Below are 14,664 nucleotides of genomic sequence, written 5' to 3'. Positions count from 1 at the left end.
TGAGTCTAGAATACTTTCGTTTACAGAGGAGCTGATGGTTCATTCAATGACTGCAAGGTGCTCACGTCCTGCAGCTGCAAAACAAGTGTATATACAGTAATAATGTGTATAGAATACTATTCTAGAAGTCTTGTGGTTTGTTCAGTACTTTGCAAACTTAAGCTGTGCTTCCATGTTCATGTAAAAAGAAGAGCCTTTTTTGATTTTTTCTAATTATACTGTCATGAGCTTTAACGTTTAACATGCTAACGGAGGCCTGTGGAGTCTGAGATGAAGTTCTAGTAGTTTTCCAATTTCTCTGAGCTTTACACATCTGGCCTTGGAGGGAATTGGCTGGGATGTCCACTCCTGGGACGATCGGCAACTGTCTTGTTTTCCAGTTGTGAATAATCGTTCTTATTGTACAATGAGAGACTCCAAATAGTTTGGAAGTTGTCTTATAAACTTACCCAGATTGATAGTTCTTTCACTTAACAGTTCACTTAACATAAAAACACCCTATAACCACTGTAAAAAAAAAAAAAAAAAAAAAAAAAAAAAAAAAAAGTAGAGAATCATCAGGAGTACCTACAAAAACACAAACTGAAAAAAAATGTGAACAAGTATAAACCTACAAGACAATACATTAACTGCATAAGCATGTGTATTAGTGACTGAGTGTGTGCGAGTATAAAATATAATAAAATATGTTTGTTTAATGATGGTTGCAATTGTGTAAATACATCCAGGCCTCCTCCAAATATCAGAAGTAGACAAAAAGGGTCCCAAGTCCCAAAGAAGTTCACCACAGGAGCAACCACCCATCCACCTAGAAGAGGGTGAAGGAGGGTCCCAGCTAGAGCCCCCACAGCCATGGAGAACAGGCTCCAGGGATCCTGGTACACTTAAGTGTATTTCATCAATAGCATCTATTTTGAAAGCAGTAAGAATTAACTTAGTTGTTTAGATAATGGCCCTGCATTTTGGGTTAGCTTTTATACAATATTTTAAGCCCTGGTAAGGACAAGATTATCTCTAATATCCTAATATGTAAAACCCTAGGGGGAAAAAATGTGTCCTTTTTGCATGTTAGTACATCTCTAAAGCTAGGATAAAGATAAGAATGAACCTAAGCAAAAATTTACTTAATGATCTTGAGATAAAATAATTAACTTACAATCTAAAGATAATAGAATCAAATTAAATAACTCCAGGCATGGCTGCTCTCAGCATCTCTACATTTGAGAAGTGCCTTGAGTCTGTTCAGTTACGTTGGAAAATTACCCAAAATCCTTCACTCTGTCAGGGCTGAGAATGGCACAAACACAAACCTCCAGTACTAAAGAACATCATCAGCTTCTAAGCTATGAATCATTCGGCAAAAGTCATTTTACAGGCTACATCTTCCCTTGTCATGGTGCAATAAATCAGCTACAATAATTCAGTTAATGTCAGTCATCCAGTATGATATTTTCTTCAATGAAATTACACAAGCTTGAAGTAAAGTTGTGCTTGGCAGCTCACAGCTATAGGAAAACGAGGACTTGTTTTGGCCTTCTGGGCAATGAATTCAGGTGCCCAGGTGCAGAAACTCGTTAAGATCCTGGAGACAAAACAGAAAAGAAGGAATCTCCTTTAAACAGACAGACTCCTTGGCTCAAAGAGCTTCTCATTAGACTAAGATAAACTCAACATGCCACAGCCAGCCGGCCCAGTCGCTACATTCCTCTAAAGCTAACAAAGTCTGTTTTGCCGTGTAGCTGATTGGCAGTGACTGAGCGGAGAAAGCTAGACATCTTCAGGGCCTCAATGTAAGCAACTCAATCTCTTATGTCTGAGTGCTCCTCAGGAGTGGCAAGGAGGATAAATTCCTCCTTCAAAGGGTCTGTCCAGGACTGAAAAAAACTTTTTAAAGTGAGCTATGTTGTTGAAGCAACAGCTTGCCTAGAGCCCGTTTACAATCAAGAGCAAAAATCCTCATGTAGTTTCTGATTCAGCTTAAATCCCAGACAGGACCACACCTTTATCTCATAATTACCCCAGAGGAAATACACAGGGATTGAGTGAGTTTGGGTAAGAATTAAGAGGACTGGCAGGATGAACGCCCATGCTGTGCAAAACCTGACAACCATCAGATGCTGGATTAAGGAGTAGTGGAGCTGACGATGAGACTGGGGCTGATTTAGTCTCAAAGTTTCAAGTGCATGTTGCCTTGTTAGAAATTAAGCACATAGGGTTAAGATGTTGCCAAGGGGGACGAGAGAGATTTATTATAAGAGTGCCATTTATTTATTTTTTACAACTCCTTTAAATTTGACAGATCAGCTCAGTTAAGTCTTTTAACCAAGGTAAAGCCTCATCCATCTCCCAGGGATTTTGAAGATATGCATCCCTTCATTTAAGTTTGGTTGCAGTCTTATTATTTTAATTCCTTGTCTGTGCACTCTCTTCGTCTACAGCTGGCCCCAACTTATATTGAAAACCTTCACATTCTTACTGCATAAGGGGCACCAAGGTCGACGAGCCAGATAATCTTAAATGCTCCTAAACACAAAACAAGTGTCTTTTTAGCAGCTGCTTAGCATTAGACTTGAATAGAGCTCGATACCTTGGCCTTATTTATATGTGATTGTTTTTAATAAATGGTTTTTACTACTTTAATATACAGGCAATGCAAAGTTTACGTTAAGCATTAGTTTGGACAAACTACCTTATTACCATTACCAACATCCTGATCCTTTGAGACCAGACATGTAAGGGGGCTTCAGGTGGTGTTGGGGGCACCCTTAAAAGGCCATCAAACAAAACCGTCTGCCATAGAGGTGATGAGGAAATTCCAAAAAAATGTGCATTTGATCATTAACTTGCCTTTTTTTAAATTAAATGTATGTTTTTACACTGTATTATGCTTAACCTGTGACATGTAGTCTACGGCGTTACCCTTGTTTTTTTTAGCTAAATTAAATTGAATCTTTCGCTTGTGTTTGTGGTTATGAACACTGAATGAATTGAAAATCTGAAATCACTTAAAATTGGGACATTTCTATTTATCTTTCCATTTCTAGCAAAAGAAATGTTTTGGAATGACATTTTTTTCAAATTATAAAACATGACTTCTTTTGAGACATTTTAAGTCCAAAATAATCTAAATATCAAACTGATATTTATATTAATAAAGATGAGAATGGACATTTGTCTCATGCTGAATACCAAGAATTTGTTCAAATTTATTATAATTTTATATACTCAGTTGGACCAATATAATCATATAATAATAATACTAATTAAATAATCATTTAATATCATGGCTGCCTCACTTATTTTGCATTTGTTTGTGCACAGCCTTTAGAACAGGGATCCCCAACCTCTGTCCTCAAGCCCACTGTCCACTATCCCTGCTTCAACACACCTGACTCAAATTAATGGCCCAATAGCAGACTTGTGGAGAGCTGGTCAGAGATGTGTTGCAGAGACACATGAAATACTTGCAGGACAGTAGGCCTTGAGGACCAGGATTGGGGGTTAACTGTTTTAGATGCTAACGTTACAGCTTTGCAAGCTGCAATATGTGAACAACCACTAGGTGGCAGTGTAGGGAACAAGTTGACCTGCTACATGGTAGCAGATTTAACAGTTGTTACAAAGATATAAAACAGTATAACTGGTTTACGGATCATCTACGATACCACTGTCGTAGTTTTTCTGCTCTTGCTGGAGTAGCCATGTTTATCGTTTTGTTTACACCCTACAAATTAAAAAGTATCAGGTCTGACTTCGCTAATGCGCCCCCTAGTGGAATCCTCTGGTAACATACAAGCGTGCATGTAAACTGCAATGAAGCCAGTTGCTTACATGAATACGAAGTTAAAAAGCCAGAACATTCTTAGCTTTAAAGCACTTTAAGAACATTACATATTAAGAAAAAAACTTATATTAGGTATTACTAATTTAAAAAAAAAAATTCACTTCCTAAAAGCACAACCATGTTTTATTCCAAATTTAAGAAAATTAACTGGATATGAACTTACATTTCTTTCACTCTCTGAACAGCAGTTAAAACACACAATAAGAACAAAGAACATTTTTTATGGACATTATTTATGGATACAAAAGACTAAACCAAAATGCAAAAGGCACAAGTGACAACCAGAGATGTGAAAAAGCTCAAAAATGAAGTGACTAGTTTGATTTCAGTGAGAGAAAAGCACAAAGAACTGCTGAACGCTGTTTCCTGAAAGCTCAGGATTGTTTACAAGAACACTCTTTATGGACACCTTTTTAATGTACATTACAAAAAAATAAAATTATTTTAGCTGGATAATACGTGAAGATGTGAAAAATATTTAGCTAAATCTTTTTTTATATATTAGATCAATTATTTGTGATTTTTTTTTTTTGTTTTTTTCTGAAAACACACGACTTAACCAACAACCAAGCTGACGCAGCAGTCAAAAAACACAGACTTTATTTCAAATTGCTGCAACAGGGCACTAAAAACAAACTGCAGAAATACACACAGCCCCCCCTCTCCATCCCACCCACTTCCCTCCCTTCGAGTTAAACTCACTTCGATAGAAAATATTCTCATTTTAAAAGTTATGAATAAAACAAAAACATATGGTGGACGAAATGATTTGGAACTCAGCGTTAAATAACTTTTGTCCAGCCAACAAAACAAAAAAAAGGAACACTTAATAGATAATAAGAGCACAGTTTGGTGCCGCTTTCCAGCCTTAAAAAAGAAGAAAAAAAAAAAAAAAAAAGGAAAAATTATGAACTTTCAGCAATAAATATATAAAGAATGGACACCACCCTCACTGCTGTAAATGTGGCATTTTCAGATTTACAGAGTGTGCAAGAAAAACCTTTGTCAGGGAAAAGTGACAGCAAACACACACACACACATCTTTACAGTCAGTCACTGCCTCTCTCTCTCACACACACACACACACACACACACAAATGGACAGAGCAGAGAACGATGTGGCTATTGATTACCTGGACTGACTGACCTCACAACACATTGATAAGCTGACAGTGCAAATCTTCAGACGGCTGCAGTGAAATCAAACATAAGAGCAACAAAGATACACCAACATGGCAAACTTCCAGATGATTTGTACAATTCTTGAATTAATTCTTTCATTTTGGTACTGTTTTTGTAATTTTTTTTAGGATAAAGATGGAATGAAGCTCCAGAGAAGCAAATGGGGAGAAAAAAATAACAGTATTTCTTAATTTGGAAGATTGAAAAAAAAAAAGCCTTCATGAGAATTTTTTTTAAATTAATATTTGACCTTTTTCTCAACCCTTCATTGACCACATTTAAAAAGAAAAAAAAATTAAACGGTACATAAAACACTCTGGAGCACCATTTTCATAAACATTGAGATCGAACTAAGATCCAAAAAAGAAAAATATAGAAGCCAAAAAGGTAATTCTGGTCTTTCTAAAAGGCAGCGATTTTGACTGGTGGCACTAAGTTTGGACTTAAAGTAGATACGAGTCAATCCAGCCAACCGACTACAGTGCATTAGATAACTCATCTCATCTACGGGGTTATTAGGAATGACCCCTGACCTCGTGTGGCGAGGCAGGTCGGGTCACCCTGGTCCACTACACCTGTGTGATGTGAAATGCTTTAATTCTCTCGGGAAAAGGCAGAGAAGCCTGGAAGAAGAAAAAGAAGAAGAAGAAAAAAAAAAGGGAAACAATGCTCTGTTCCTGGGTTCTCCCCTCCCCCCGCTAGTTTTCATCCCGCAAGGCTAGTCGAGTGTTTTCCATGGATGACACCCAGGTTTTACAGTACCTCACAATCCTTTGGGTTTTGTAGAGTTCTCAAAAAGACTCAGAAGTCGCTTCCTGAAGGAATCCAGTCACAGGATATGGAAGGATGCTGAAGAGTCTGTTAACTGGATAGAAGAAGTTACAGAGTTCCTGCTCTAACGCGCTGGTTTGTTTTGCTTTCTCCTTCACCACTCGGCATCCCCGATGGCTTTGGAAAAGACGTAATCTTTGCCGTTCAGATTCATGATCCCATCCTTCAGGTGGAATTTCCATTTGTTCTTACTTCTGTGGATCTGCGGAGGAAGCGGGAGGAAATGAGTGTTTGTGGGCGTCCAGTGCAGATGGACACGGTTTCGGATGTCTGCACACGGAGGACATTAAGCTGTGTTGACTTTTAATCGCAATGAATTAGCGTCAAATAGTGTTGTTATACGGCTAGCGCTATTGGATAGCAGCAATCTTTTCCTACCTTGTCGTACTGGCACACCACTACATTCTCTGTATCGAACAGCTCCTGGTCTTCCTCATCGCTGACATCATCGCCGCTGTTCAGAGGCTCCTAAAGGTTTAAAAGAAGTCATTTAACCTCCCGGATGAAACACAAAGCTGCGTGGTTTCAGTGTCTGTAATTACCTCTTCGACCTGCCCGTCCTCTCCGCCGTCTTTGTCTTTCTCCTCCTCTTCGTCTTCGTCGTACTCCTCTTCTTCGTCTTCGTCCTCCTCTGAGGAGGTGTCTCCAGCGCCGTCCACCTGCAGCATCATGGGAGGCTGCTGCGCCTGCGGTTGAGCCTGAGGCTGAGCCTGCTGCGGGGCCTGAGGCTGTGGTGGGGCCTGTGGTGCAGCTGCACCCTGGGCCTGCGGGATCGACTGCACCTGAGCCGCTGGTGCTCCTTGACCGGGTTGCGGCGCCATGGCCGCCGCTTGCATCACCTGCTGGGAAGAAGGAGAACACTTTAAATGTGCTGGAAACATGTTGGTACAAGTAAGATGTTGGAGGAATGCTTTACAAACTTGCAGATGATAAGTGATTAGAGCTCTGACCTGCGTGTTGCCTTGGACTTTGTTTGCTAAGACGATCTGCTGCGGCTGTATGATGACTCCCGTCTGCTGAGGAAGGCCTCCATGCAGAGGAGCCAGGACCTACAAAGATTAAGACATAACAAATAAAAAAAACAAATGAATAGGAGGAAAAACAAAAAGAAAATCAATATTTTAATTAAACCGTCAGGGTGAAAAGGGAGCAGCTTGTAGAAAACTTTAATAGACATCATGACTGAAGATTTTTTATTAAACCCGTCTGTTATTAAACTGCATGCAACTATTGCTGGTTTATCGATCAGACTTTAGCTATAAAACACTTTTCATGACGTTTTGTGACTCAAAGTGCTTCACAGAAATAACAGAAAAAGAAAAAAAAGCCAACATCTTTGTGTCTGTCTTTTGATTTCTGACACAAACAAAATCGTCTGATTTGAGGAAAAAATGACAAAATTAAAAAATACATTAAAAAAAGACTAAAAATGGGAAAATAAAAAAATTATAAAGCCAATGAATTAAAAAGTACTAACTAAAATATATTTGAAAAAGGCAAAATTGACCTGTATATATCAATTCACCATAAAATAAATGCATGAAAGGTTTGTAACGTGGGTTTTTAGCTTGGCTTTAAAAACAATATCTAATACATCTACTGAGGTCACAAGCAGAACGTCGTAGTAAAAATTACTCTTCAAAAGCCTCAACCCATTCCTCATTTGAATCAATAAAATTAAAAAGAAAAATAAAAAAAAAATGGGGAAACATTTACATCATTACATGCACCATAAAACTTAGAGGTGAAATTCATTTGATTAAATGTTGAACACACATGTACAACTATTCAGTGTTTATTTATTAAATAAAATGCTCTGACAATGATTAAAAAGATGTCTGAACCATGAATTGCTGTGGTTCAGTGGCAGCTGTTATGTTAACAGTCATACCGCCCACATTTAGACATCAGACCAAGACAACACACGGACTAGTTATTTTATGTCGTGGCAACTCATCACCGTTGTTGGCTTTTGTTTCAATAAACTGTTTGAGATGAAGGAAATGCCTTCACATTCACCCAGAAGTTGGATATCCCCAACTTTATATGAGTATTGTATTTAGACATTTCCAGGAAAACGGGGAAGAGGAGCAAACAAATTTAAATATGAAGTAAAAACAGATCATGTTTTGAGGATATTTGGGGTTTTATTTTACAGCAGTCAGACATCAGCAGAGGTTGAAAGGAGGGGCTGTGACTGTGCAGCTGCTTGACCAGTAGAGTTAAACGGGTAAAATATGCCAGAAATGATAAAAGATAATGTGTGGTCAAGACTTCTGCACGGTGCCTGCATCCCTTCAGATTTCCATCCTTCTGATTTCCTGGTAAATACCATCTTTTAAAAAATATCCCACTTGTTTATCTGAGATCTAGATACAGACGTTACATGCAGCTCTGCTGATGTCCTGTCATCCCAGTGGCGTACCTGCTGTATGACTGGTGCCTGCACTCCGCCGGGCTGCATCTGCTGCTGCAGCACGATCTGCTGCTGAGGCTGCTGGATGAGGTACTGAGTCCCGTTAGGGCCGCGGACCACCTGCAGGATCTGACCTGATGGCACAAAAACAAGGAAGCATTTACCGTTAACATCAAATTTTAACCCCGGATGAGTTCTTCATGTTTTACTGCAGAGATAAATGAGTTTACCTTGGCTGGTGATGAGTTGTGGGTAAGGGGTGACCCCTGTGGGCAAAGCAAGGGTTGCTGCGGTAGCTGCTGCACTCTAGAGGTGAAAAGAGGAAATCACACACATTAGTAATCATACGGCGGCAAAATAATAAAGAAGCTGAAGATTTAAAGGCTTGAGGAAAAACTAGACTGAACAACCTTCAGACTTAAAATAAACATTCAGGTATTTCTGACTTTAGTGGCTTCACTTCACTATGACAATTGTCAGATTGTCCTACCTGACGAGCATTTCCCGGTCTGAACTTCACGGTGCAAACCAACCACTGCTAATGGAGCTTCATAATGTCATAGCAGGATTTAAGAAAAAGCTAATGAATCGAGCCTCAACGACTAATGACCTTCACAACAGAAGCATTGATCAAATAAAAAAACATGCCCACTTAGTGACATTAAGAGGATTTTTTTTGGTCATTCCTGCTTTCCAGCAGACAGAGCTCTCAGTTTAGAGAATCAGGAGCTAAAGCAAGATGAAATATCAGACCCCCCAGGATTTTTTTTTTTGTTACCTTATATAAGTCTTTCAGCTCTTACAGCAGATATGAAGCTTGAACTCATCATGGTGATGAGGTGATGATTGGACCTTTTCTGGTGGTGTTTTGCATCAGGAAAAATGTTTGTCAGGCGGCGCAACAAAACACTGCTTTCATGGTCATGAATGGGAAAGTCATTTTAAGGCAGCCACTGTACACGATGCAGCTGCTCAACCAGATGAGGTAACACCTCCCTGAGCACTAGGGAAGGCTTATATACGGTGCTTCATGGCGTATTTTAGACAGCAGACATGTGACATTTCTCCCACACACATCTGCATGTTATTAACTGAAACAGAAGTTGATGTGGTGCATTTTCAGATAGAAAGTGACTTTTTAGACTAGACTTTGTTGTCCCTCAGGAGATTAAAATTAATTTCCACTTTAACCTGAAACATGTGATTGAAAACTGAAATTAAAGGCTGCTGTTTAATAGCAAATTATCTGCCATTTTGGCCCTTGACCAACTACAGATTTAGCCAAACTGGTTAAAGCAGTAATACCGAGAAAGGTCAGCGGGAGGCTAAAGTACTAAATCTCTTTGCAATAAGGTTAAACTAGACCTGAAGAGGTCTAGAAGCCAACTATAAATTTAAACAAATAAAAGCCTTGTGTGCATTTTTATAAATAGAATAAAGGTTTTACAAAACAGAAATTGTGTGTTAATGAATCTTCATGCTCTGTAAAAAAAATTCAGTCCAGGATTGAGCAACTTAAGTCTTGTGGTTTTTCAGCACAACCTGGTCTAATGTGGTCCATATCCCCTCCAAAACAACAGAACATCCCGTTTCTAATAACACATCATATTTTTTGCACAATCTAAACATCTAAAGCTAAACAGCCTGATGTTATTTATCTTATCTCAAAGACGGGATGTCCTTTCTGACACTACGTGGTCATACGGTTTAATTCTCCTCTGCCCACGATGCACATGCACAGGTGAGGTCACTCCCACCAGCAGACAGAGTGTGTATCTTAAAATGCCGATTAAAACGGTACAAATTTACCCTCCACCCCTCTAACAAAACTGGCATACCGTAACCCATGTTTACAAGCTATTCATTAACGTCTCTGCTGCCTCATATGTGCAGTCTAGCATCGGTCCAAGCTCCCAGCCAGGCCCTGCTCAACGTCTGAATGGTTAGTAATATATCTGGCTGAGGGCAAAGCAGCGTTCCTCTCCTACCATTCATAGATTAACTCAACATGACACTAGCCAATATTAGCACACATCAAGATATTAAATTGTCAGGTTTGTTTTTTCCGGCGTAAAATCTGCACGCCAGAGATCCAGCACGGTGCCAGAATACGTCCTCCTCCTCACTTTTCAATCAGAAAAGTGGGTTTTTTAAAAGAGGGTGAATAAAGTCTTTATGCAGTTCTTTCACAAGTAACGCCAACAAAACAGTTCCTGCTGACACATCAAGCATGGCATGGTTGTGTAAACGCATCAGTGGTGGATAAAAAATGTGACTTTTTACACATTAAAGCTTATTTAACAGGCGGCGTTACTGAGAGGGTTTAGCTGTGCTAAAGTACCAGACTAGTTCTGGTACCTCTGTAACATCATTGCAGCATCACCAGACACAAATCTACTTCCCTCTGCAGTTAGTTTCCTTCATGTCATAAAAATGTGCATCAAGCATTAAAATCACCAGCACATGGTCAGAGGGAGCTTGTGTTCTCGTGGCTGAGATGATGTGAAAAAAAAAATTAGCATAAAAGGAGAAGAACTTGGACAGTCACGCTACTCATTTCATGAGAGGATGTGTCCAATTTCTCTGAACAGTTAATAATATAAAGGCCCACAACTACTCTGTATTAGTGTGCTAATGCGACTGCATTGATTCGGTTGGCATCGGATTAATGTGTGTGTGTGTGTGTGTGGCTGAAATGCCAACACAACCATCGTCAAATCAGACATTTTCAGTGTATGTGTTGCTCCAGAAGTTCTTATTTCCACCAAAACAAAAGGAATTTGAAAACAATCACATGCAGACAGCAAAAGCAAAGGGAACTGGAACACACGCCCTAACTGCAGGCTTATCTCAGTCATCATCTGCTGCGTCAGACAACAGATTACATTACTGCATGTTCTTCCGATCAGCATTAAACCCCAAACACTTTCATTCATCTTATATGCATGCAATCAGCTCACCATCCCCGTTGCACTCATGTGCTGCAGAATCTTTGACTCCTGGACTATGACTTGCTGCTGGGGAGCTGGAAAGAGAAATAACATATCACTCACTGACTGAGCATCAACTTCTAAGGCAGACATGTTTAAACTGTTAAAACTAGCATTTTTTTCATGCATCTGCGCCAACTCACCTTGCTGTTGCTGAGGGGGCAGGATGACCTGCTGGGTTTGTGCCGGCTGAGTCACCTGCTGGACTTGTTGGACATGCTGAACCTGCTGCTGCTGCTGAGCAGCCTGCAGGGCTGCCTGCTCCTCTGTGTGGAAGCCCTCCACCGCCTTAGACTGCAATAGTTTGTTTTCCCATAGCTGCAACATCACACAAAGACAATAGGCTCAGAAACACAGCAGCATCGCCCCCCTCCTCTTCCTACCTGCTGCTTTTAGGAACAACACTAGTTACCGTTTTCAGCTCTAGTAGAACTTGCTCGTCCACTCCTTCATCCAGGAACAGCTCTCGTACCTCGTTGATAACATCCTCAATCACAGACTTATATAATTTAGGCTATAATGGAAGCAAATGCAAGAAAATTTTATTCTTTTAAAAATTAAAGCAACAAACATTTATGAGAGGGAAGTTTGAATACAACATCCAGATTGTGGTAATTGTTTATAAATAGGTTCATTTTTGGATTATATAGAATTAACTGGGATCATGAGGAAGCATTTTGTGTGTTTAGTTGCTTTATTTGAGTAAATTAACTCTAAAACTGCTACTCTTCAGTATAATCCTTGCAAGCGGCGTGTCTACTCCATGCATCTTTCACTGAATAACTGAAAAAAAAAACTATGCGTCCCCCAGGACCAGGCTGCATGAATGGCGGAGTCTGGGCAATAAATGTATAGCGTTTAAATATTAATTCTCTACACCGACGCGACGGAGCAGCCACCGCGCTGCCCTGGCCCCCCGCGGCCGTGCGGAGCCCTCGGTCTCTCCTTCCCTCCCCCTCGGCCTGTCTCTCCACTATTTAAAGCTCAGTGTGGTGTTTATATGTAGAGTCGGTGACGTAGCGTCGTGTAGCACCGTCCCATCCCGGCCAGTCTATATTAGACAGCCAAGATGGCGGTATAAAACCAGGCAGCAGAAAGGAGGAGGGCCAGAACCGAGAGAGAGAGGAGACGTGGAAGCCATTTTACGGAGCGGCAAGGTAGCGCTCGACAGCCTCGTTCTTGTAGCCATATGAGGCGGAATGAGGAGATATTTTCCGTGTTACAGCTTATGAGCACATAATTTCCTGCCAAGTAGCATGGCGTTGACATTAGGGAGCAGGACAGTATTTGATATGTTGTGGGTGAAAGAGGTGGTTTGGGACGGTGCTCGTGCCCTCTGGTCATGGAATGGTGGACAACGATGAGGCAGCTGACTGAGCAATGAAGACTTTCGGCTGAAGGACACTTTAATATTTGAAAGTTAAGCGTAATTCGGGCGCAGTGGATGGAGACTGTGCTTTTGGGTACATATGTATTTAATAAATTTGGCGATATTATGTATTTAGGTTAAATTTAATATGGCTAGACAAAGAGTTGGGTCTTTGCTACATTAACAGTACACACGTCAAATACCGATAATCTAAATTAATTTAATCATACGAAAGCCTCTCAGCCACAATGAGCCAGCCAACCTCAAGAAGCCATGAATTTTCAACATGACATTAAGCCTCAATTAAAAATAGCATTTTCCTTATTAGAATTTAAACTTACACAATTTTCACATATAATTTAGTTTTAGAAAGAAAAAAGGCCCCCTTTATGCAAAGTAAACCATTTCCCCTCTAAATTGTTTCCTCCGAGGTTTAGTTTCGAAAACTGATCATAATGGCTCATTGGCTATAAAAAGTATTTCTTTTTAATAAACATAACAGTGACGTGTTGGTTAAAACACCCATTTTTACTGCAATAAATAAAACCAGCTCGTCGACATGTTTCTATCAACTTTACCCCCATTTTCCCCCGCTGACAGTCCTTAGAGATTGATCCTTACCACTGGGTTCGAGTTAGCCGAGCTCGCCATTATACGCGTAGTGTAAAAACCACACGGCAATAGGCGAGAAACAGAGCCAAAAATTACGAAAAAAAAGACTTAAAATAACTGGGAACAGTATTTTAAAACAGCCGGCATCACGTTTGTAAATAAAACACAGTTTTATCGGTCTTATTTACAATCCCAGGCTGCGACTCCCCAGCCGTCCTCCTTCAGTCGTTGTCCTGCTTTATATACTGAGCGATGGAGCTGCGAGTGCGCGAGACATAGGGCAGGGTCAAGTGGCACATAGCGCGAGATTTGGTGCGGAATGTGATGACTAATCAGCGCATTCACTGCTGGGAAATGTAGTTTAAATATGTTAAGCAGTAAATACAGGTGGAACTTAAGACATTAGCTTGTTAATGCTGCGTGAGCTTGTTATTTCAATTAGTCTGACTGTAAATAATAACAGCGATCAAAGGAATTAAGCCCAACCTACCGGAAAAAACCTTCCGCACATTAGTAGATATGTTCTAATTGAGAAGAACATATGGGTATTTGAAGTCTACCCAGATATAATATGTTTAGGATCTGATTGTCTGTAGTTGGGGTGGTCAGATTTTAGGCCCCACTCTTGCACTTTCACTTAATGGCCGTATAAATACATACTTTTGATATGTGTGTGCTTCCACATAATGTTCCATGTAATAACATGATACTGCCACAAGAGTGTGATCACATAACACCATTGGAGGACATGCTCTCTTTTTCCAATTCCAAGACACAAACACACACTCACACAAGTAATTCATATGGTATAGCATTAAACTATTTTAAAAGATATGCAACAAAAATAGATTTGGGTCTATTTTTCTTCAGTGAGCAGCATCCATAACGTTTGGTTAATATAAAAAAATCACTTGCCCTGATTATTAGATAGAATTTCCAAAAAACAAGATAAAATAATAAATAAAAATAACAACAATAAAGCTTAGCAATAAATTTGAGCTGACAAGAGAATGTTACCTCCACTTCAGTCTCCATGGAAACTTGCTTGGCTGGTCATTTTGTGGATGTGGATGATAATAGACTAGGTAACTCACATCGCAATCTCTACAACACCTAACACGTGAGTGTGGCTTCTCTCAAACAGAAGGCCATCTGCTGAATTCATCCAACTGAGATGAAATCAAAAGCTTACCTGACCCCACTGAGGACATGCTTCTCAATTCACTCGTAAAAGTGGAAAAACGACTAGAGACGTGGCTGATCTGTGCTTGTACATATTTTAGATGTGATCAAAGCACCAAAGCAGGGGCACACTGTCATTTACCTCTGAGCCTCGCTCTCTGCAACAGAGTAATACGATGCCCTCTAAAGATCTAGAGAACACACTTTTTTCCCCCTTCTTCTTCCCCCCCCCTCCCCT

General features: G+C 40.0%; 1 protein-coding gene across 2 annotated transcripts; it reads right to left on the bottom strand.

Moving 5' to 3' along the window:
* Positions 1-4,386: 4,386 nt before the first annotated feature.
* gtf2a1 (general transcription factor IIA, 1) lies at positions 4,387-13,476 on the bottom strand. 2 transcript variants are annotated; one of them, XM_041976392.1, is made up of 10 exons: positions 13,254-13,476; positions 11,676-11,777; positions 11,407-11,581; positions 11,234-11,298; positions 8,504-8,579; positions 8,283-8,407; positions 6,808-6,906; positions 6,400-6,699; positions 6,236-6,325; positions 4,387-6,059 (listed from the first exon to the last, which is right to left on the bottom strand). In XM_041976392.1, the coding sequence occupies exons 1-10, from the start codon at positions 13,281-13,283 to the stop codon at positions 5,952-5,954; spliced, it is 1,170 nt and encodes a 389-aa protein (XP_041832326.1). In that variant the 5' UTR covers positions 13,284-13,476; the 3' UTR covers positions 4,387-5,951. The 2 variants fall into 2 exon arrangements, with proteins under 2 accessions (XP_041832326.1, XP_041832327.1); XM_041976393.1 differs by having other exon boundaries at positions 6,400-6,696.
* Between the last annotated feature and the right edge of the window lie 1,188 nt (positions 13,477-14,664).

The sequence above is a fragment of the Melanotaenia boesemani genome, chromosome 22 (assembly GCF_017639745.1).
Source record: "Melanotaenia boesemani isolate fMelBoe1 chromosome 22, fMelBoe1.pri, whole genome shotgun sequence".
NCBI classification, from domain to species: Eukaryota; Metazoa; Chordata; class Actinopteri; order Atheriniformes; family Melanotaeniidae; genus Melanotaenia; species Melanotaenia boesemani.
The sequence above is the reverse complement of the archived record's forward strand: the minus strand, read 5'-3'. Positions and strand labels throughout refer to the sequence as shown.

What these genes read in the sequence shown, in the direction of transcription:
- gtf2a1 (XM_041976392.1), bottom strand. Translation starts at nt 13,283, where the DNA reads ATGGCGAGCTCGGCTAACTCGAACCCAGTG. An exon ending in GCCCCCTCAGCAACAGCAAG is followed by an intron (nt 11,299 to 11,406) that starts GTGAGTTGGCGC and finishes TTCTCTTTCCAG; the next exon opens with CTCCCCAGCAGCAAGTCATA. An exon ending in ACAACTCATCACCAGCCAAG is followed by an intron (nt 8,408 to 8,503) that starts GTAAACTCATTT and finishes TTGTGCCATCAG; the next exon opens with GTCAGATCCTGCAGGTGGTC.